This window comes from Pezoporus flaviventris, unplaced genomic scaffold (assembly GCF_033815535.1).
Source record: "Pezoporus flaviventris isolate CSIRO_AGI_PZ_B2104156 unplaced genomic scaffold, CSIRO_AGI_Pfla_v1 ptg000013l, whole genome shotgun sequence".
In the NCBI taxonomy this organism is placed as follows: Eukaryota; Metazoa; Chordata; class Aves; order Psittaciformes; family Psittacidae; genus Pezoporus; species Pezoporus flaviventris.
In genome coordinates, this window is record NW_026892561.1 from 16,020,439 (window position 1) to 16,043,229 (window position 22,791).

The following is a 22,791-nucleotide window of genomic DNA, read 5'->3' on the forward strand; positions in this document are numbered from 1 at the left end:
AATGCCTTGTACTGTATTTCCTCTGCCTGCAGCTGCAGCCATGCTTGCCCACGTCCATTTTGCTCCACTGTGGGAAGACGGTGAACAAGGGGCAACCAGCGAAGAAAGATGCAGCATGCAAACATGAGCAGCAAATCTGGAGCAAGGGGCCAACAGGAAAAGAAACATTATCTGCCCTCCTGGAGAAGCAGAGCTCTGCCATCTGTAGAAGGCCTGCCATGCCCTTCTTTTGTCCTCCTGAGGAAAAAGTGCTTTATTTCAAAGAAAGATCCTCTGAGATCTTTCTTTGAGAGCTAAATGAGAGCTAAACCCTAATCACTTAAAGTGGGAGAGCAAAAGCAGAGGACGTTCTCATTTAAATCAAAACGCCATAGAGCAAAGCTAATCAAAACGTACCAAAGGTACTGGCTGCTCCCTGCCACTGGAGGGCGGGCGAAGCACTAAAACATCCTAAATTCACTCGGATTCCCCAACAGACAAGGAAGGAGCTCCCTGCACAGGATTTCAGCAAAATACACAGTACCCTTAATGACCATACTAAGCATTCCTATTAGCACTCCAGTCCTCCTCTTTCCCTTCTTACGTGAAAGCTCAAGTGACTCCAGTGCCTGTTGGTGGAGCCCCATCCAGAACACCTCAGCTGCAACATCAGGTTCAGAAAAATCTGCATCTACATGAAATTCAGCTACAGAGGTGAAACTAAAACAAAAAGAAAGCCCCCAAACCGCTCTTAAAAGCGTATTTACTGTGTCAGGCAAAACTAAATGTTGTTAACCACACACTTTCCAGTGCACCACAGGAAATTGTTTTTCACTGGCAAAGGTTTAATGACAAGTCCAAAGCATGGAATTAAAAAGAAAAGAAACCCACAAAAGATCAGAAGGAATAGCATGTACCTATGCATTACAACAGGGAGACAATTTCAGCTATCACCTGTAAGTTGTGCTTTAACACCAAAAAAAGTGCATTTCAAGAGTCCAAACTGAATCGTGCTCCAGTTCTTCTATGGCAAAAACATATTCCTAAGTTAATAATCCCTGACCACAAAATATCTTCAGTTCTACAAGCAGTATCAGTAAGTAAAGACAAAAATTCAGGGTTCAACAGTTACCTATTCAGGAAGCAATTTTAAGAAGTACAAAGGGCAGAAAAGTCAGACATTTTTATGCCTTAGTTTCTGGTAGAAGCCTTTACAGGGTGGACAGCAGTGCAATGAGAGTGCTGCAACAGACCTGTCAGCCACACAGCAGCCCAGTGAGCTGCAGATATTCAACCCTAGTGGTACCCCAGCAGAGGTGGCATGGAGAGGGGTGCAGCACACAGCAAGCGCATCAGTCTGTGTGGGCAGTCAGCGCTGCTCACCAGCAAAAATTAGGTGGGGGAAATTTTGCAGGAGAAACTTTAGGTATCCTGTGCCCTCTGTTTCAGAGACAGCTTTACTAGAAGTGTTCCTTAGCACCTACTGAATACAGCAACAACAGTGGCAAAAAAAGGGGAAAAAAGATAAATGGTGAGAGTACAAGGAAGACAGGAGGACAAAGAGAACAGAAGTATAAGCACAGGGAAGAAGGGTGGGAACTCAAAAAATGAAAGCTGACAGACTAATACAGCCCATAAAGATCTGCAAAGTAGTTATGCTTCTGCATCATCATCAATAGGTTAATAAAATTCCCCCACTGGGATATGTGAAGAGAAAAAAAAAACACCAACAACAGAAAACAAACAGAAAAATTGTATTTACTGACACTAGTGCCAGCGGTTTCCCAGTTCTATGCAGGGAAAATCAAGCTTGGCTACTACATTAACATTTTTCTTACGGAACAGCAGTGAGAGTCAAGATTTCTATAAGAGAAAGACATTTCAACAACAAGGTTAGACTAAGCATAAGCCTTACACTATACTGGAACTAGCCATTGAGACAAAGTAGGCAGTGACAAACAAACGATTAACCAAATTGCAGACCTAACAGTCAGAAGGCATGCAGAGTTTCATCTTTCCCCACCAGAAGTAATTAAATTGAGTTCGGCTTGGCATGCTAGAGAGACACGCATGAATTCCAACTGTAATTGCCATAATAGCCCTATCTGTTGATTACCATAAATTCCCAAAAAGGGGAGGGGCATCCAATTTCACTTAGAGGTCAAGAAGCAGAACAGAGGGAATTAGAGGAACCAAGAACCAGTGTTTGTACAAAATATCCTGGTGATAATAGGGGATATAACACCAATACCCCCATCTAAAAAACTCAACGGCCTCCACACATAATTAAATTATGGAGCACACAGAGATTAATTTCAGCTGGAAAAATAATACCAGTACAGGCAGTTTTCCTCCCTGGAAACAGAAAGAATACATGTTCACAGAGTACTGCTATTATCTGCAGAAGCCATCATAGATTTGGAGAAAGCTGTGACAATCTCACTAAAATTTAAGCGGGGGGGGAAGGGGGGAAGTAGTCAAAAACTGAATGTGCTAAAAAGGCAAGTTAATATCAAACAATTATCTGCTTCTCAGAGAGAGAAAATATAAGAACTCCTTAGGTCTGCCTTACAGGTCCCGCAAAGGACAGCATTTCACCTACAGGTTTTCAGATTGTTTTGAACTCCAGGATTTCCACGTGTAAATAGGAATCAATGAACCCAGGGAATTACAGACCAGTCAGTCTCACCTCTGTGCCTGGCAAAATCTTGGAGCAGATTCTCCTGGAAGGCATGCTAAGGCACATGAAAATCAACAAGGAGCTTGGTGACAGCCAGCATGGCTTCACTCAGGGGAAATCCTGCCTGACCAATTTGGTGGCCTTCTATGATGGGGCTACAGAACTGATGGACAGGGGTAGAGCAGTTGGTGTCATCTACCTGGACTTGTGTAAAGTGTTCGACACTGTCCCACACGACATCCTTGTCTCTAAATTGGAGAGACATCAATTTGATGGATGGACCACTCGGTGGATAAAGAACTGGCCGCACGCAAAGAGTTGTGGTCAATGGCTCAATGTCCGGCTGGAGACCAGTAACGAGTGGTGTCCCTCAGGGATCGGAGTTGGGACTGGTCTTGTTCAACATCTTTGTCGCTGACATGGACAGTGGGATTGAGTGCGCCCTCAGCAAGTTTGCCGATGACACCAAGCTGTGTGGTTCGGTTGATACGCTGGAGGGAAGGAATGCCATCCAGAGGGACCTCGACACGCTTGTGAGGTGGGCTGATGCCAACCTCATGAAGTTTAACCATGCCAAGTGCAAGATCCTACACCTGGGTCGGAGCAATCCCAGGCACAGCTACAGCTTGGGCAGAGAAGTGATTCAAAGCAGCCCTGCAGAAAAGGACTTGGGGGTGTTGGTCAATGAGAAAATGAACATGAGCTGACAGTGTGCGCTCGCAGCCCAGAAAGCCAACTGCATCCTGGGCTACATCAAAAGGAGCGTGACCAGCAGGTTGAAGGAGGTGATCCTGCCCCTCTACTCTGCTCTTGTGAGACCTCACCTGGAGTATTGTGTACAGTTCTGGTGTCCTCAACATAAAAAGGACATGGAACTGTTGGAACAAGTCCAGAGGAGGGCCACGAGGATGATCAAGGGAGTGGAGCATGAAGATAGGCTGAGAAAGTTGGGGCTGTTCAGCCTGGAGAAGAGAAGGCTGTGTGGAGACCTCATAGCAGCCTTCCAGTATCTGAAGGGGGCCTATAGGGATGCTGGGGAGGGACTCTTCATTAGGGACTGTAGTGACAGGACAAGGAATAATGGGTTAAAACTTAAACAGGGGAAGTTTAGACTGGATATAAGGAGGAAATTCTTTACTGTTAGGGTGGTGAGGCACTGGAATGTATTGCCCAGGGAGGTTGTGAATGCTCCATCCCTGGCAGTGTTCAAAGCCAGGTTGGACATAACCTTGGGTGAGATGGTTTAGTGTGAGGTGTCCCTGCCCATGGCAGGGGGGTTGGAACTAGATGATCTTAAGGTCCTTTCCAACTCTTAACTATTCTATGATTCTGTAACAGCACTTGAGAATAATCTGCCTGTACATGATCACCAAAGCAACAAAAGATGTTGAAACGGCCAACATGGCAGTGCATATTTGATACAGAAATCCAGAAGGGGTGTAAAAAGCATTTGAAGACAATAGCCATTAATTAATCACCCAGTGCTTTAAGGCAATAACAGGCAAGAATTCTCAAGTAGACACTTCAGTAAATCAATGTGAACCTCCAATTCAGACTGTACTTAAGTCTTCATAGATCTGATAGAATTAGCGATTACTTTTAAGAGTTGACCAATGCAAGGCTACTCCTGGAGCCATCAACCTGCTGGCAGATCAGCACAGTAAATTCAGACAACAGATTTACACTATAGTGGTCAGATACTAGATTTTGACACATACCATCAGTCCCCTCCTCCCTCTCCTTTTTCCTCCTGCACATCAATGCAGGTTCCAGTCTGCCCTTTAAACTGCCTTCCCCCTCAGTCTGCAAACATCATACACTGGAAGAGTGGCGTAAGTAGAAGACTGAAGAGGGCAGCAGCTCCTTGAGTTCTGCTCGCTGGGCAGCCCTGTAGCAGGCCTGCAGTATTGGCTCAGGAGATACTGCAGCACTGCCCTTCTGAAAAAAAATGAGCCCCATGAGACAAGGTGCCCTGAAAGATTTTCTTACCTAACACACAAGAGCATTCAATGCATATAATCATCCTAGACAACTAACCATACCTGTCCTTACAACAACTACCTCAAGACTACTATTTTTTAATTATATTAGCCACATGAAGCACTACCACCTCCTACCATCTTAACTCTTTCATCATGCTTTCACCACTGTCGAGTTTATAATTTTAGGTATCACTTAAACTTGATTCTTCTGTAAGTGCATGTAAAGTGCATGTAAGTGCATGTAAAAGTAAATTTGTGGAAGCTCTCCCCAGCTCAGTATCTCAAGATTATGAATTCCATGCAGCAGCTGAGCTTCATGTCCATCATGTGTCATGAATACCCTTGTCCCTCTATAAATAACCAGCCTGAAATCCTTTAGAGCTGATGGAAGTGTTCAATTTGCAGGGGAAGAAAACTGTGTTGCTAAGGAACAGCAAAGAAAAAAAAAAGGCCAAAATGGTAATCTGAAATGAAAGGAAAGGAAATAATTTAATGGGCCCTTGATATGTTGGGTGTTTGGCATATCATCAGCAATTTAGCAGGCTGTAGGCTTTGTTTCAAACTGAGGCTGAAAGAATAGTCAGAACATGATTGCACCCTGAATTTTGGGGTTAGCTGCATTCTCTCTCATTCATACAACAGACCCTGTCTGCTTTTGTGGATTTCAGACAAAATTTTAAAAGTAAACTACATGAATATCAGTTTGAACTACATCTACGCCTACAATTCTTGACACTCCATTCTTTTAGATGAAGACAAAGGGCGAGTATTTTCTTCACATTTTTCTCACTAGCAGACCAAGAGATGTGCTTTGCCAGTACTGGCTTTCATGATTTGCTGATTTTGGCAGAGATCTCAGCAATGCATAGAACCAAACACTATTTCTTTTTTTCTGTTTTACAGTATTTTCAGGAAAATGTTTTCCATTGTTTGTAATCACTTAGAAAAAAAGACTTGTTGTGCTAGAAGATTTCTAAAGCTCTTCCTCCATTGAAAATTTTAGTTGTTTTGAGGACGATTTCCTTTTCTTCTTGAGACAGATCTTTCTCTAGATGTTTTTCTTCTTTTACCTTTTTCCTTCAGCTTACTTAAATAGAAGAGTTACAACTGCAGAGACTACATCTCTGGCGTATTTAGCAATGCCTTTACAATTTCTTACATGTTTTCCAACACTTCAGTTCAAGTATCACAAATGTATTTAACATTCCCAAAGTCAAAATTCCAGTACTTCAATTGTTCAAGTTGTTACTTTAACTCACAAAATGCTAAGTAGCAAACTGACAACCTCACCTTCTTCCTTTCTCGCTATGGTTTTAGGGACTATATTGTTGAACACTGTCTGATAAGTAGACTTTGCCACATGAAGGTTTCCAATTAAATAACTATCAAATAACAACTAACAACTACAAAACTATCACACTTTTGTGCAACAAACAACAGGTAAACCACTTCATGAGTAGTTTACAAGAAAATGACTTACCAAAATGAGGTAGGTGACCCACCTATCTTCTCATTTGCACCCACCATTACCTCCTTATGTCCTTAACTGTGTATTCCTACATCTTAATTTGTTTGGGTCTTACTGGTTGAATGTATTAGCTTTATAATGCTTAGTTGATTAAATAAAAGACTTCTCTCTCAAAATTCCATTTGTTTTAACTTTGTGATGTAGAATCACAAAACACACTAGTTACGCTGTAACTACATTTTTTCTGAAAAGAATTTTATCTGTCATTCTAAAGCCTGGGCTCATTAGGTTCTGCTGTAACTATCTTTTTTTTCCCCCATGTGTATCTAATTTTACTGGAGCATGAAAATGTGCTAGATGAACACCATACAAGAAATGTTGGCATTAATACAATGAGCTTTACATACATATGCTAATTGCAACTCCCAGTCTATACTATTTTTGTCTCACCTATTGAAAAAATTTTCCAGACCTGTAAACCTTTCCAAACACTGTTTCATATAGTTATTGGATAAAAACATGAACTCTGTATTCCATGCTTTTTGAGAAACACAGGTAGAGCAAGTTAGAATTGCAGAGAAAGGCACAGCAATAAACTTCTCAATGTGCCTTTGTGTGGCTATTACAGATAACATTGTATTACCATAGTTCTTTCATCTCTTTTTGGAAATGCAAAACTTAAGACCTTCAGAGAAAATAACATAGGCGTTGCCTGAATTCATGTCGCTGCTATGCTTCATTCATCACTCTTTTGTAACAGAAATTAAGGACGCACGAAATAATCTGCTACCATACAAGAAAAACAAGACAAAGGTTAACAGAAGTTTAAAGTAAAAAGTTCGCCAGACGTGTTTTTCCTAAATCGGAAGGTGTCATTCACATCACCAGAGGGCACCAGAACTCATGCCCAGTGCACCAAAAACCGGCTTTTGTGCGCTGCTCCCTCTTCAGTGCAGCAGTCAACTGTAGTGTAACAAGAGAGGTCTATTTTCCCAAAATAATGTTGTTAACCGTTGCTATAAAGGTGACTCATCCCTTTCTGTTTTCTATTTGTACAAGTGTTTTCCTTCTGAAGATACTGTACCTATATCACAGTGTTACAAACTCTCCCTTTCCTGCTTTGCTGTCCCATAAAAAGATTCTAGAAAATCAGGCAGCCTACATTCTAGGCACTGGAGAACCACTCATGCTACAGTCTGGAAGCACAAAACTCAGAAGCACAGAGAAGGAAGATGTTTCACTTACTTGTACTCCTCCACACTGGTCTCGCCTATACTGGAAATAAAAATCAGGGAGTTCCAACAGGGGTGGGAGTTTGAGATAGAGAAGGAAGCCAGATCACCTGCAGAGTATAGAGAAGGGAAAGAAACCAGGTTCCAGACACTGGCCCCGTGTAAGTTTTTCTTAAAAGCTGGAGTAAAGCATTTATTTGTAAAGGTACCAAGACACCACATATTACACACTAGGGATAACATGGCTGCTGTCACAGAACACTACTTATGGACAAATAAGATGGAAAGACATAAATATGCTCACCGTGCACACAGAGGTCTCATCTCCAGTCTTTACTCTGTTCCGAGCCAAAAGCTGCTCCAAGAGGCTTATTCTGTGCAGCAGCCAGGAAAATGCCAGCAGCAGCTCCCGACTACCCGCTGAGCCATCAGAGGGGAGCCGATAGAGTTCCGGCCTGTCATAGCCATGGTACCACAACACTGCCTTCACAAACCTAATTTGGTTATCTGAAAAGAAGAAAACAATTGAGAATAACATACTGCACTACTCAGTGCATTTATGCTTCAGTTACAGAAGCTGCTGCCTCCTCTGAGAGCAAGATTTTTAATCAAGCATAAGATTTGTGTAAGACAGTGGAGGCTACAGCCTTTATCAACAACCAATAGATGACAGGAGTGTAAAGGGTAAAAGCTTTCCTTATGCTGCCCCATTCTCTTCTACAGAGCTACTGCTAAGGGAAAAGAAGAAATTCAAAGTTGAGATCAAGGCCAGTAATGGCCTCTTGGAAATTAAAAAAGGCAAAAAGGTAAATAGCCATCCCCACTGTAAGAGGACTCCAATTCACCTATTCATTTTTTATGATCCAGCAAGGATGCTATGAATTAATAAATACTGAGTCACTTTACTCCTGAATGAAACTGGAATTTAGAGATAGAAGTTTCGCAGCCTACTGCAAATCTCTGAGCACCAGTGAGCAGGCAGATATAATGCAGCATGCCACATGGACTGTTTAATTCTCGGGAACGCTCTGATCTATATTTCTTCACACCAGCAAATGTTACTTACAGCTACAAGACAGGCACTACAGAACTGTAAAATACTGAGGCAACACAGAGAAAACTTACTTAAAAAGGTTCTGACCAATAATCCTCAGATCTGTACTGTGTCAAAACTATAATAAAGAACATAATTAAGGGGCACAATGATAAACAATACACACTGGGGAAGAACCAACATTTGTAAAAGGAAGTCCTGCTCAAAAAGCTACTGAAGTTCTCCAAAGGCAACAACAAGCAAGTGATTAAGGAAGAGTCAACCAATGCAGGACATTTAGCCTTCCCACTGAGATTTAAATAGCACAAAGAAACCAAGCCACTACAGTGGAGGGATCGGGAAGGCCCTTCAATCAATGACAAGTGCCTAACAGACAAGAACCAGAGGGTAGGAACAAATAGTGGTTTCAAACGAGGCTCTGTGCTAAACAGTTGCTGTTCAACCAACTCAAAATGACACACAGACAACGTGATAGTGACAGAAAATTTGGTGCCGATGTGATATTACTCAGTAGTAAGGAATGCAGGCAGATCATGAAGGACTGCAGAACCTAATGAGCCCAGGCTTTAGAATGACAGTCAAAATTCTTTTTAGAAAAAAAAAGAAAAAAATTATACACACAAGAGAAGAAACAATCCTAACTGTACCGACACAGCAATGGGCTTGGTGCTGATCACTGAACTTGGGAACACAATCTTAGATGATAATGACTTTTCATGACTATCACATGATACAAGAACTACATGGTTCTCATATGCATTCAAAACCAAACAATATAAGAAACCTAGAAAGGAAACGAAACAGAACACAGGGAATAATACTACACTGTTGTCTACATCTATGTGCCCCCACATCTCAAGTTCAGTGTTATTTTACTTCTTCAGTCCCAAAAAACAAAGAGGAGATGAGTATGATCACAAGTACAGAACAGCTTCATTTTGAGAACTGATGACATAGGCCAAGAAGATGACTGAGAATGGGTGTAACAAGACTCTTTCAAATGGTAAGTACTGTGGAATAGGTGAACAGGGAATAATCTGTTTGCACAACATTCAATAAAAGAACTGTGAGCCACCAAACAAAGTTAGCAAGTCTGTGAATAAAAACAAGTTAGAGATGTTCTCAACACATGCAGCAAAGCCCTGAAATTTCTGGCCATGAGACACTATGGATACTGAGAGTTACACAGGTTCACAGAGGAACTTGACTGACAGAATAGAAGTGCATGGAAGCTTATGAAATGCATGGAAGCTTATGAAATGCAAAGACAACCTTTATGGTTTAGGACAACTGAGATGTAAATTACTGGAGGTTGAAAAAATACTCCTCTGAAAGAATTGTTCTATTTTCGCTCTTTCCCCTGGGCATCCACTTCTGACAGCTGGAACAGCTGGATGAAGCTAGAGCAACCTCCAATTTGATCCAGTTTAAGCATTTTTACAAAGTAAGGAATAAAGCTACTCTCCTTTTTCCAGTGTAATGCTTCAGTATTTCTGTAGGGTTTCATAAAAAAGGTACAGTAACAGACACAAAAGTAACAATAATTTTTGCAGTAATAGCGTTTTGCATAGCAGAGCTTCTGCAGAGATGCATGACAGCTGTACAACTGGGTTTAAACCTAGCCTGTTTCTGCATTACAGACACAAAAAAGAAATCCAAACACCTGAATCACTTTGCTTGTTCTTTCTGCAGAACCTGTGAATGTAAAAACAAGCAGCTTACTTTCACAATGTCAGAGTGGCAGAAATGCCTGTGGTTTGCTAAAAATCTTGCTAAGTAATATAATCCTTTAAGTACAGGGAGATCTCTCAGATATTAGTTTTTATTTTGATCCCTCTTGAATATTCTCACGTGAGCTAGGTTTTCATGTTGCCCTTTCCTTTTCTTCCTGTATTTGTCAAAAAAGGAACTGCCGTAACAGGTAAAGGGAGAAATGCTCCAAAAGGAAGATCAGTACACACTTTCCTCCTTTTTCAAAGCAAACCAGCATCACATACTGCCATCTGCAGTTCAGGAAGCTTCACAAGAAATCACCTATCAAAGAAAAGGAATAGAGCAAGCCAGGTGCATTTCTCTGCTCTGATATACCACTCAGGACCAGATCCATGCAGGCAATTTGCCACCTGAATTACTGTGTTGCTCTGGCCCTTTATCTCCCCCTATTTCACTTCTCCCTCTGCATGAGGGAGTGTGATTAGTGTGAGTATGAGGCAGGAATTGTGGGCGAGTAGTGAAAGCATGGGTATGGAACTGGGGCTCAAAGAGCCTTTCCATAACCTTATAGAAATCACTTTCCTCATCTCTAAAGCACTCAGATAAATGGCAGCAGAGGCTACAGAAGTACCAAGATGGATTTGTCCATAATGTGCAGCCAAGAGAAGAAAAGAAACCCCATCACTCACATATCAGATAACACCAGTCACTCAAAACACCTCCTCTTTGACATCTTATGGCATTCCATTAGGACTGGGCAATTTATAGAGAAAGAACCACACAGTCCTTTCAACCAAACACCTTCTGCATGCATATTATTTATTATATTCAGCAAGTAAGACCAAGCTGTGGATGAAGCCCTCTTAAGACTATACTCAAGCTGTGCTGTTCTGCTTTATGAATCCTGCAGAATATATTCAGTGAATTACAGCATGATATTCAAATAAGGGTTATGCATTATCCTGGCAGGCTAAAATGGAAGGGAACTAAATCAAGTACAAGAACACACAGATACATTACTGCATGCACTCAGGCAAGAAACACCTGCATAGGTAGTGGTATGATGAGAAACTATTGCTGCAGAAAAAAATTTTCTGCTTCATTTGTCAAACACACAAAAATATATTGCAGCTCTAGACCTCTTTCCCATACTATAAAAACTGAATGGCACCTCCAGAAAAGAAACATTTCCTCCAGCTATTTAAGTGCATACATAGCACTGCTACCTGCTGTGGCTGTCAGGTTGTTAACCAAGTCCATCAGCTCTCAGCCTCTGTGAAGAGTGAGCAGCAAGAAACCACTGATCATGACTAGCCTGGAGTACTACTACACAGCTTACTCGGACTCGTACTCCTCTGATGAGAGACCCATTGTTCTAACATGTTTAAGGGGCTGGATTAACAGCTTCCCACCAAAGTTTACAGTAAATGCTTTTCACTGTGTGAAGAAAATTTTTTCCAAAACAAGAAATCAAGAGCCATTTGCAGAATTTTATAACCACTGGCTGGGGCTTCTGGTTTCTTTTCGCAAGAATAGTTCATACATTTAAAAACAACAAACTGTATGGGGCTTTTTTTTTTTTCATATGTGATTTTTCAAAGACTTTATTTTCCCCTACCTAGGCAATGAAATACATCAACCATTTAAAAACATGGTGCAGAAAGTTTTCCTGAACAACATGACAACATAAGAAGGGAACAACTAGCAGCTGTTGTATTCAAAGTAAATTTTAATCTCCTCTAAAATTCACCTATATGACAAGGTCAGCTCAAAAACAGACTAATGAAACTACTAACTCAAAACAGAAACGCACGCTGCGGTGCAACCTCAAAAGTCACTTGACAAAAAGGACTTGCCACATCAAGGAGAAATTTTTTCTATGGGCAAAATCTGTAAGAGCATTCTGTCCCTGCCTCACACTGCTTGCTTATACCACCTTGCAACTGCAAAGGGTCCAACATCTAGCACACGGTCCTTGAAATGTAGGTCTCAGTTTACAGAGTAGCAAGAACCACCACTGCGACTGCAACAACATGCGGACTACAGGTCAGAGGTTAGTGTTTCCTCTAGAAAAAGGGTACAGCACAATGTGAGTATGGCTTCTCTTTTCCAGAAGGTTGTTCCTATGCACATAATAACCCTTATACTGAAGGAGTCTTCAAAGTCCTCTTCTGGGATCTGGCAATTGCTGCTCTCTTTGTTTTAATTAGGAAAATTAAGAGGTTGTACAAAAAGAGCAAAGACAGGAAAGCCTGATCCATGGGCTAAAGCACTAGACTTGGATTAGGGAAATTCATTTCAATTTTTTGATGTGCAATGGGATCCTATAACAAACCAGAGAAAGTTATTTAGTCCCTATGCCCAAGGCTCCACTTCACTTACATGAAATAAATACATGAAAGACCATAAGTGCTCCAGAGCAGGGACAGAGAAGGAAAGCAGTAAAATACTGATCGCATTCACAGCAGACAACTCATTCACTTGGCCGAGCAAAGGTAATTAGTGTAATTTGAAAAACAGTATGGCTCTCCAACCTGAATTTCAGCTTTAATCACCACGTTGTGACTAAGCAAGTTTCTTAAAAATCAGCTCAGCAGTTCTGAGCAGAACCACAAATTCCTACCGTGCAATCCACCATCAGAAGCTGCATTTGCTCTCTCTAGTCAGCAACCTGCCACACACATGTGGAAATCCTGTCTCCAAATGTGACAAGCAAATAACATGGGAGCAGCCAGGATTCAGCAAGGTTGCACTTGTGCAGGACCACGCTACAAAGCTGCAGGAGACAGCCAATAGACTTACCAGTACACAGCAGATTGTGTATGATAGAAAAGCAAAAACAGCCAAATGAAAAATAGCAGTCCTGTGAGTAACACTGAACCATGCTGATTTCCTGCTGAGCTACCACCAAAACTATGCTGGTTTTGCTCCACACTCCATAATGCTTAGCCTTTTTTAACTCTGCTTAAAGAGCCATCAGATTCCCGGCTCTTCAGGGGCTTAAACAGTGTCGTTTAGGTTTCTTTGCTTTCAAAGGCAGAAGTGGATTTTAAGTGATTTTGGTCTGAGACCTTTATCCATGACAGAGAATTCTGTTCTCAAAACTTCCTCTGACAAAGAAAGGGCTCTAGATAGACATCTTTCAGGAGAGAAGTCTGAAGAGTATTGCAGTTGGAATAGCATACATTTAAGTAAATAGTGCTCTGTGATTGTGAGAAGCCAACCTATAGTCAGCTTCCCTCTGAAGCAGTGGCCCTGTCCATAGATATTCATGGTCCCTCTAAAATAATCACACACTTTTTGTCTAGAACTTCAATCCAAAACACTGCCTTTATCATAGAATAGTTTGGGTTGGAAGGGTCGCTGAAGATCATTCAGTTCCATCTCCCTGCCATGGGCAGAGGCACCTTCCACTAGGCCAGGTTGCTCAAAACGCCGCCCAACCTGGTCTTGAGCACTGCCAGGGATGGAGTAGCCACAGCTTCTCAGGGCAACCTGTGCCAGTGCCTCACCACTCTCACAGTAAACAATTTCTTCCTAATATCTAACCTGAATCTATCCGCTTTCAGCTTAAAGCCATTGCCCCTTGTCCTATCCCTACAGGCCCTTGTAAAAGGTCCCTCTCCAGCTTTCTTGTATGCTCCCTTTATGTACTGGAAAGTGCTCTAAGGTCTCCCCAGAACGTTCTCGAGAGCCCCACCTCTCTCAGCCTGCCTTCACAGGAAAGGTGCTCCAACTCTCAGCACATCTTCATGGCCCTCCTCTGTACTCACCCCAACAGGTCCACCTCCTTCCTGGGTATATGGCTCATATAACTCACAGTTTTGGTGGCAGGGGATCAGCTCCAATACCCAGCTTCCCACCTTCCTCTCAGTTCAACAGGGTGTGATGCAGGCAGCTCAGGTCCCCAGCCATGTATAAACTCTTAACCGAACCAATCCCAGGGATTAACTCTTCGAAGGACAGTTGGGTAGAAGCGGTTCTACCGTTTAGGAGATATGCTACAGTTCACAGACCTAACATAGGACCTGACTGAAAATTAACCACAGAATCACGTCATAAGTGGAATGGGGAAAAGAAGGAATCTAATGAAAAACAAATCAATTTCTGCAATTATCTCTGCAGATGCTGAGAATGCGTAAGATCACTGGAGAGATTTACCTGTGATAAAGTGTCAAAGGGAAACAGGAGCTTCTAGCAGACACAAGGACATCCCAGTTTCACGGATAAAGCAAGCCAGAGACGTAAACCTGCCTGCACAGCTGTTATGTAATAGGAAGTTGGTGGCACAGGTCTACAAAACAGACTACTCCTGAGAGGAACCAAGGGGCAAAAGATGTGCTACAAAACCAGTCTCAGTACTTCCCTGGGACAGATGGAAAGCACAGCCAGCCAGCCAGACTATGTTACCTATGGCATCAGACTCTACCCACTTGTGTCCATGAATTTGTTTCAGAAGAGTGTAGAGCAGCTTCCATAAATCCAAGCTCTGCAAAAGAGAGGAGTGGGAGAAGATGAGCAGGCAAAATACATGCCACATATTTAGTCTTAATCAGGCAATTAAGCCTGTATCTGAACATCAGCAGTTAATCAAAAGAGCACACCTGCATCCTGCCAACACTGTTGGATGAGGCAGGTTCACATATTAGCTGTCTTCTGAACACAACCTACAGTGAGGTGTACTCAGAAAGAGAAGGGCTGCTAATGCTGGCTGTACAGCAAGACCCAGCACTTCTACTTTGAGGCACATGCATACATAAGCACAGCTTCCAAAGTATCTGCCCTGATATAACCACATATGGCACAACTTGTCCATAGTCAAACTAGTACTCGAAGACACTCTAAAGATCTGACAGTGATAGTATCAAAAACTCACAAAGAGGCAGCACAAAAGGAGTTGGACCTAGAAATCACTTCTTGGCCACTAAAGGGGAGCACATTGACACACTGAAGCAGTGATTCTTACAGTTGGAATTTCAGTCAACACTTGTAAAATGCTTAAAATGGGTAACTGAGCAAGGGGAGCACCCTGTGTGCAAGCTGGAAGCCCTGCGAGCATCACCCTGTAAAGCCCTGATGCAAAGCCCCAAGCTGGTGTAAAGGGGAGCGAGCCTGAAGTGACCCTAGGACGGTGCCGCAGACCACAGTGAAACACCAAGCTTTAAGTTAAAGCCACAGTACAATAAAGCCGCTTCAGGTGCCGCAAGTTTGCGGACAGTCACACAACGGTTTGGGCCCACACGGAGGTGCGTCCCCCCCTCAGCCCCTCGGTCCCACTCGGGTGTCCCCGTCCCTCCCACCCGGGACCAGGTCCGGCACGGATATCCCTGCCCAGCCACGGCGCCGTCCCCGCACCAGGCCCGCCCCCGAGGGCGCAGAGGGGTCGGTCGCTGGACAACAGCGGGGGCCGCCAGTGAAGGGTGTTCCGGAGCAGCCCGCGCTCACCGCCTGCGGCCGGTCGAACTTGGCGCAGCGGAGGGTGTCGGGGGCGGGCCGCGCGCAGGGCGGCAGAGCCCGGCACAGCGCCCCGACAGCGCCCGGCAGTGACCGGCCCCGCTGCTGGCGCTGCCGCCGCATCTCCTCACATCGCCCGCCGCCGCTTCCCGCCCTCTGCCAGGGCGCGCCGGACACATGCGCAGTGCAGCGGCACGGCTCTTTCCCGCTATTCGGCTGAGCCCACCCGCTACGGTGCCCCCTGGCGGCTGGGCGGAAGCACTGAACTGCCGGCCGCTGCGCCGCGTGGGGGCGACATGCGCGGGGCGCGCGGCGAGCGGGGCTCAGCCAGCCGGGCCGGCCTCGCCGCGGTGGTACCGGTGCTCGCGCCCCCGGACCCGCGCCTCCCTCCCCGGGGATGGACCCGCAGCCGGGAGGGGAGTGCCCAGGAGCAGGCTCACCGCCAGCCACGGCTGTGTCGCCCCCAGCCAAAACCGCCGAGCGAGGCTGCAAGCTTCCCCTCCCGTCCTGGCCGAAAGAGTTACTGCAAAACCCGTTCCGGTTCCCCTAAACGTACGGCTCTGCTGCTGTCAGACCGAGAAACGGTTTCCCGGGCGATGGGAGAGTGCGCGGTCTGGCAGCAGGGTACCGGCTCCAATCCCCGGCTTCCCGCCTTCCTCTCAGTTCAGTGAGGCATGATGCAGGCAGCTCGGGTCCCCCGGCACGTGTAAACTCTTGACTGAAGCAATCCCAGGGGTTAACCCCAGGGCGGACAGCAGGAAGAAGTGGTTCTGCCGCCTGGGAGATAGCCTGAATTACTGAGATGGAAAGTCCACATCTTGGCCAGCGTTTATATGGCCAAAACCTGGCCATGGATGGATTCCTGCTCTGGTCCTTATAGAGGGACCACCACCAGAGCATGCCAGCGGCGCTGGTCTGCTCCACTCACACAGCAGGGACCCTGCCTAAGCCTATACATTAAATCTGCTAGAAACCCCCACTGATGGTTTCTTGGCCAAGTACCTAGTTCATAACCCATTTAATGTACTATCCATGGATATAGTGTGATGCTTTTCCTTTTTCCAACATCTGAACACCATGAAACAACCTGTGAAATTCCTTCCACCTATGGAACAACCTCTTGCAGCCAGACGGCTGCTTGCAATGGGGAGAGAAATCACACCGGTCCAACAAGACCTTCAGCTAATGTGAACTGCGTTTGCACTCTTTCCCTCTGGTTGCTGTCTCTCCCACCCCTGTGCCAGGGAGCACAGCCGCTTCTGATACCGAGTACTGCATTAGTCCTCTCCCAGTCCCGCAGATCCAGGCTGCTGCTCCAGCCAGCCCTGCAAGGACCCCTGGGTGTGAGATATCCAGCCTTAAGGATTTTAAAATATCTTCTCTAGCAGCTGTTGTCTCACATCCTCCCTTGTTCCTAATGGCCTGGAAAGCATTTTCCTTATTCCTCATCCAGCTCTAGCTCAGCAATCTCTATCCGCTTGTTTGCTCTCCTTCCTAACAGGTTTGGCATCTCCATACGGTTCCTTGCCTTTGGTTCCCAACAGCCCATAAAGTCCTTTTTTTTTATTTCCTAGAGCCTTATCGGACCTGGATAATCCTCTGCTGTCTTTGGCAACCTTCTCAGCTTTCCATACCTTGCTGCTATCGGGTGCTGTCTGGTCCCTCCATGACACATTGCTTGTCTATTTTCCCATCCTCACTGCAGCCTTCAGGCCGGAGGACCTTCAGCTGGAGCCAATTTCCTGTGTTTTCTTGACCATTCCATAAACTCTGCTCAAAGCCATCCCTGTCCCCACACACATTCCTTTGTCCAGGCCTTTACTCCCCAGGGCAGCTGCCTGCTTTGCCGCTGACTAGACAAGGGCTCTCCTGCAGCACCCAGTGCACGCACTGCTGGTTGGTTCTCCCCATCACCTCCTCTCTGGGTTCCTGTCCCCCAGTTCAGTAAGCATCATCACTCAGCACAGGAGCAGCAGCTGGGATGCACACCATCCGGGTACGCCAACAGCCCCCATAGAGCTCTCCATCCCACTGACCAGACCAGCCCTGTGGCGCCCCAAAGTTAGGCTGGCCGCCTTCCCGGCCATCATCCCCCAGTCCTCGGCCCCACAGCTCCCTCGGCACGCAGCACCGTGGGTGCGGCTGACACCAGATGCCTGGTGCTGCAGACGGTTGGCACCCAGCCACGGGCAAGTTGGACGCCAGGCAGCAAATCCCAGCCTCTCCAGCGCGGCACGCTGCGGCGCAGCAGGGGCTCAGTCCCAGCACACGAGGCCCCACTTATCTGCTCTGCCGGCTGCCTGGGCGGTTTTCCCAGGATGGGAGAAACCGATGGGAAGGCAATGGTTTCCTGCTGTAGAGATTGACCTTGTGCTGTGGACAAGACAAAGGAGGTGACAGTGCGACAGCATACAGCATGCTGTCCTAGCAGGGGTGGCGATGCCATTTCACTGGCAGCAGAGCCTCTGCCTCACTGCATCCAGGCCACCCTCAGCTCACCTGTCCTGAGCCCTGGTGCCACAGGGACTGACAGATGCAAACAAGCAATTACTGGCTGATGTCAGCACACTGCTCTGATGTCACTTTATGCACATGGGAGGTTACTGGAGACCAGTGCAAGCCTCCAGGGTCCTCTGTATAGCAGGATGGGGCTGGCTCATTGGCTCAACCTGCCTGGCTGCTTCTCTGGGTCCCTCAGCTCTGCCACGGCACTGGGGCAGTTTTGGGAGGCGACAAGCTGTGAGTTGCCCCAGCAGTAAGCACGGCAGTAGGGACCACAATGAGAAGGGAAGGTCCAGGCACATTGTGAGAGGCCAGGGATGCTCCTGCTGGGGAGAAGTCACCCGACTTCGCCCTCCCTCAGTTCCCAGGGCTCATGTGATGCTGCACAGCCTCGGAGCTGGCCGTCTTCAGCACGATGTGTCAGCTGGGGTCACTTCCGCCCTGGGTGACTCAGCCGGGTCTGAGGACGCCTGTTTTCGCTTGTGCCATGGCAACCCACCGCCGCAGACAGCCCCACTGTTTGTGGCCGTTGCCAGAGATGACGGTGGCCTCTCATTGCCTCATGCAGATTGTATGCGATAGCGACAATCTCTGCTTGCTCCAGCAGCAGCACAGCTTCCTGATGTCACCTTGGCCCAGCTCTGCCAAGCCAAAGGTGTGAGCTCTCCTCCTGGGAAAACAAACCCTTTGCTCTTTTATTTTTATTATGCTTTTCATGGTTTTATCCCTGTGAAGGCACAGGCAGGAGCCAGCCTGTCTCCAGGCCAGGTCCCAGGCCATGCATCGGTGCTTCCCACGCTCCGCCGCCAGCCCCGGCAGCCAGAGCTCCTCGCTCTTCTCCTCTCCTGTCCTCTCTCCTCCCCTGCTCAGATGGCTGAGCAAAAATCAGAGCAGATCACAGCTGCTCTCCCTGCCCACATGAGGGAGGTTTTGGATGGCCACAGCATTACACAACCTGAGCAGATCATGCAGGCTGCACCATTTCCAGCTCCTTCCCGATGTGCTCCTGTCTCTTTTATACACACACTCTCTGTCCCCTCGCTGGGACACCAAGCCTGGCAGCAGGGAGAACATCATGCCAGCAGGAAGTAGCAGAGCAGCACAGGGCTGAGAACACCTAGTGGGGCAGGCCCCACACCGCCTGGGGAAGGGTCAGGGATAACAGCTCCCACCAGGCACAGATCACATCTGGTGATGATGATCCATTGTGGACTCTTGTCTCCATCGGCTGAGCAGCACCCCCCTGGCTGGGGAGAAAATGGTGGCTTTTAGACTGCCCACCCTGGGTCACAAATAGGCACCTTCTTGGCAGAGGGCAGCAAGCTGCCTCCTGGCACTATCTTCACCAGTGGGTGCAAGGGGCACTGGTATTGCTGGCTTGGCCAGCATACTTTCAGCACACCGAGTTGCATCATGTAACAGTTACACATCACTGGATCCGTGACTGCAACAGCTACACAGCAGCTGCAAAAGTGCTCTAGTCCAGGTTTTCCTGGACACAGTGAATTAGTCTGCAATAGGCATGTGAGTGGGCTGTAGCACCAAAATTCAAGGTCATCTCCCAGCAGTTGGGTACTTAAGACAGGCATTGGCGCTTCAGGCCCTCTGATACAGGGTCTGCACTTTCAGTATGATAAGTGAACTGAGAAGGATTAGGAAAACAAAATCTGAGGTCTTGCAGTTCTCTGTTCTCAGGAGTTTCACCCTTTGTACTTAAATAGCTAAGTTGACAGTTCTCTGCGTCAAGGGTAACTCCCTCTGTCATTTTCTCCCCTGGGCCTTCAACACAAAACTCACCAAAGAAAGTGGCTTTGGTGGGAAGCTCTTTCCTACATCCTTCCCTCTCTCTCTTTCCTTGAAAATAATACAAGAGTTGTCAAAGTAAAAAGCAGCTCTAGTGCCTGATGCCAACTTTTCTTCTTGGGCTCCTTGCTGGGGAAAGCCACCCAGGGCTCTTCGCAGTCAGCTCCTCACTGGATCTTCAGCACCGGGGTTGGGGTGATGGTGGTACCACCTGTCCCCTCCTCCCCTTGCTCCCTGACTAGGCCTCAGACTCCAGTACCATGGTCTTGTCCACTTCTTGTTATGCCCTTGCCATCTCCCTTACCCAGAGCCCCTCTGACTTCAGTGTCTTCAGTTGCTTCAGTATTTGTTGGGGTTGTTGTTCCCCATGAGGAACAAGGTTTGACTCCCTCTTTGCCAGCTCTGCAAAGCTGTTTCCGCTGGTGAGATGGAGTTTCCCCAACAAACTGCTTTGCAAAGCTGGGCCAGGAAGCCCCACGTTGCTGTGCAAGCTTGCAGAATTCCTGCTGCCCAGCATCAGCTGCATGGACCCTCTTCCCATTGCCTGGATAAGCAGGCAGATTTGTGAGGTGTTAGGTGATGGGCAGACACTTTCTTGACCTAAAAGATACCAGAGCTCTTTGAGCTTAACACAAACCAGCCTTAGAAATATCCAAAGCAGTAGTGAGCTGGATATCACCCAGTTACAGACCAGCTTTGTCCCCAGGAGCCCCACACAACAAAGAGCAGGAACTTGCTGCAGCCACAGCCCCCATGACATGCTCCCCGGTCCTGCCTGTCCCTGGAAGGGGCACAGCTTTATTTGCAGAAACACATCGGCAGGAAAACAAACTTGTCACCAACCCATGGCAGGTGCCTGGCCTCACCTGTGTGCAGGGGCTCCTGTGTCCACAAGGCACTGGAGACTGCCCGGATAAGACACAGAACCACCGCAAGGGAAACGCCAAAGGTGACATATCAGTGTCCCCATCAGTGCTGGCGGGGTGGCACCACTGGCATCTCAGCGAGGCAGTGTTGAACCAAACCCAGCACATGTTAGCCCAGATGTACGCTGCAGCTTGCTGCTGTCGCCATGCTGGCAAGACACAGCCATGTCCCCAAGCTGTGGCTGCTGCTTTCGCTAAGGACAGCCCTAGGGAACGATGCTGAGGGCAGCACCCTGCTGTGAGGCTTCCAGCCTAAGCCGCCCCTCTCCCCTTGCCAGCTGCAGGCTTAGGCATGCATCTGTCCCCTGCTTTGGATTAAGGTCTGTCCAATCTGTGCTGGGAGAAAGACTCAAGGCCAGGCAACCCACACCAGCCCCTCCTGCCTGCACTATTCAGCACTGGGGGCTAAAGTAAGATCCACACCTCTTATAGATCAGCTGAAAGACTTCCCCAGACCTCTTTCTCCCCTCCTCCCCTTTTCTCTTCTGTACAGAAAGCCGCAGAACCAGGGTGGAGAGCAGCAGCCGTTCAGTTTCTGAACCCATGCTATTTCCTGTCCTTTGCCAAACCCTCTTCTGCTTCCCCACCTCAGAGCATTTGGGCTCACCCACACCCAGCTGCCAGAGAATTGGTGGTGATGTTTGTTTTTTTTGTCACAGTGATGAAGTGTTTATAGCAACCATAGCTCAACAATCCACAAACTTCACTGATCTCAGCCCAAGCTTCCGAGATAAGGGCAGAGAAAGCACAGCTTCTTCCTCTGGGGTCAGCAATGGTTGGGTTTCAGGTTAACAAATATGGGTATCACCACACCACCACCACCTTTTGCTGTCCCAGAGGAGCACCTCGGGACTGGGGCAGTGCCCTGACCCTACCTGTGATAGGAGTAATAACCCCATGGCTGCTGTCTGGTGACCAGGTGGGACATGGGGGCTGCCAGCCACCTGCCAAGGGTCTGCTGTCTGCCTCGAGAGGTGGAAACAGCTGGTAGGGCACACCACCGAGCCAGCATCCTGTGCCTGCTCAGGAAGATGGTGTTTTCCGTGAGCATCCTGCTCTCACTGGCTCCCTTGTTACAGGAGCAGCACTACCAATGGCTGCCATACTGGAAGGGAAGGGACCATTCCTGTCCATCCGCAGCTCCCACCAGGGCTGGGAGCTGAAAGCACCTCAGATGAGCTGTTCTGGAAGCCACGCTGCTGCCTGTCTGCACAGCTCACACCCCAGGCCATGGAGATTTACTGTCCAATGGATAAAAGATTGTGTCTGCTGACAGCTCACCTCCCTGGCCGCTGCTGAGCCTCAGTGCGCATCGGAGGGGAGTGCAGAGCTTGGGCGCGGATTTCCTATCCAAATGTGATACAGCTGTTCCTGCTTCCTCTCCAAAGGCTGAAGCAAGTTTTACAAAATCAATTTATCATGTATTTTCTTTGACCAAGGCTCCTTGTGGATGTAACCTGTGCCTGAACTGCCCAACCTCACAGCATCAAGGCTGAAGAAGGCAGAGAGTGTGACTTGTACAAGCACAGAGCTCAGAGGGGAGTATCCTTACAGCAAGTTCTGGGGCTAAACACCATCTCAGTGGGAGTGCCTACAGCAGGGCCGACAAAGAAACAGGATGCTCAGGAGCTTTTTGGGAATCGATACCCAAGGGCTTGTCCCCAGATCTTGCTTGGAAGACCCCAGTTTTTAACCTCCTCCATGTGGAGCACAGAGTGGGACAGCTCCAGGACCAGGTTTAGTGCCTTTGCAGGCACAGCTCAGTCCCCACAGCCCTCTGTGCACCCAGAGCAGAGTGAGCCGTCCCCAGCCACCACACCTACAGTGCAAATCGGTGGCAGGGACCAAAGCACTCAGCAGCCCCAGGCAGTATACTGCAAACAGCAACACACTGACTCCTGCCCCGGCCTCTGCCCACAGAAAGGGCCTTTAGCTGAGAGCTGGGCTGCCCCAGCCTCTCCCTGTGCAGCACCTGCTTTTCCATACCTCTCACTGGTA

The 22,791-nt window shown here is 47.1% G+C and overlaps 1 protein-coding gene across 1 annotated transcript in view; it reads right to left on the bottom strand.

The window, feature by feature from the left end:
• The window catches only part of TEDC1 (tubulin epsilon and delta complex 1), a 78,058-nt gene extending 62,373 nt beyond the window's left edge, over positions 1-15,685 (bottom strand). Inside the window, exons 1-3 of the mRNA XM_061451796.1 lie at positions 15,554-15,685; positions 14,519-14,597; positions 7,646-7,848 (exon numbers count right to left, since the gene is read on the bottom strand). Of these exons, the coding sequence (XP_061307780.1) occupies positions 7,646-7,848; positions 14,519-14,597; positions 15,554-15,685 (414 nt within the window). The remainder of the gene's footprint in view (positions 1-7,645; positions 7,849-14,518; positions 14,598-15,553) is intronic.
• Positions 15,686-22,791: the final 7,106 nt, after the last annotated feature.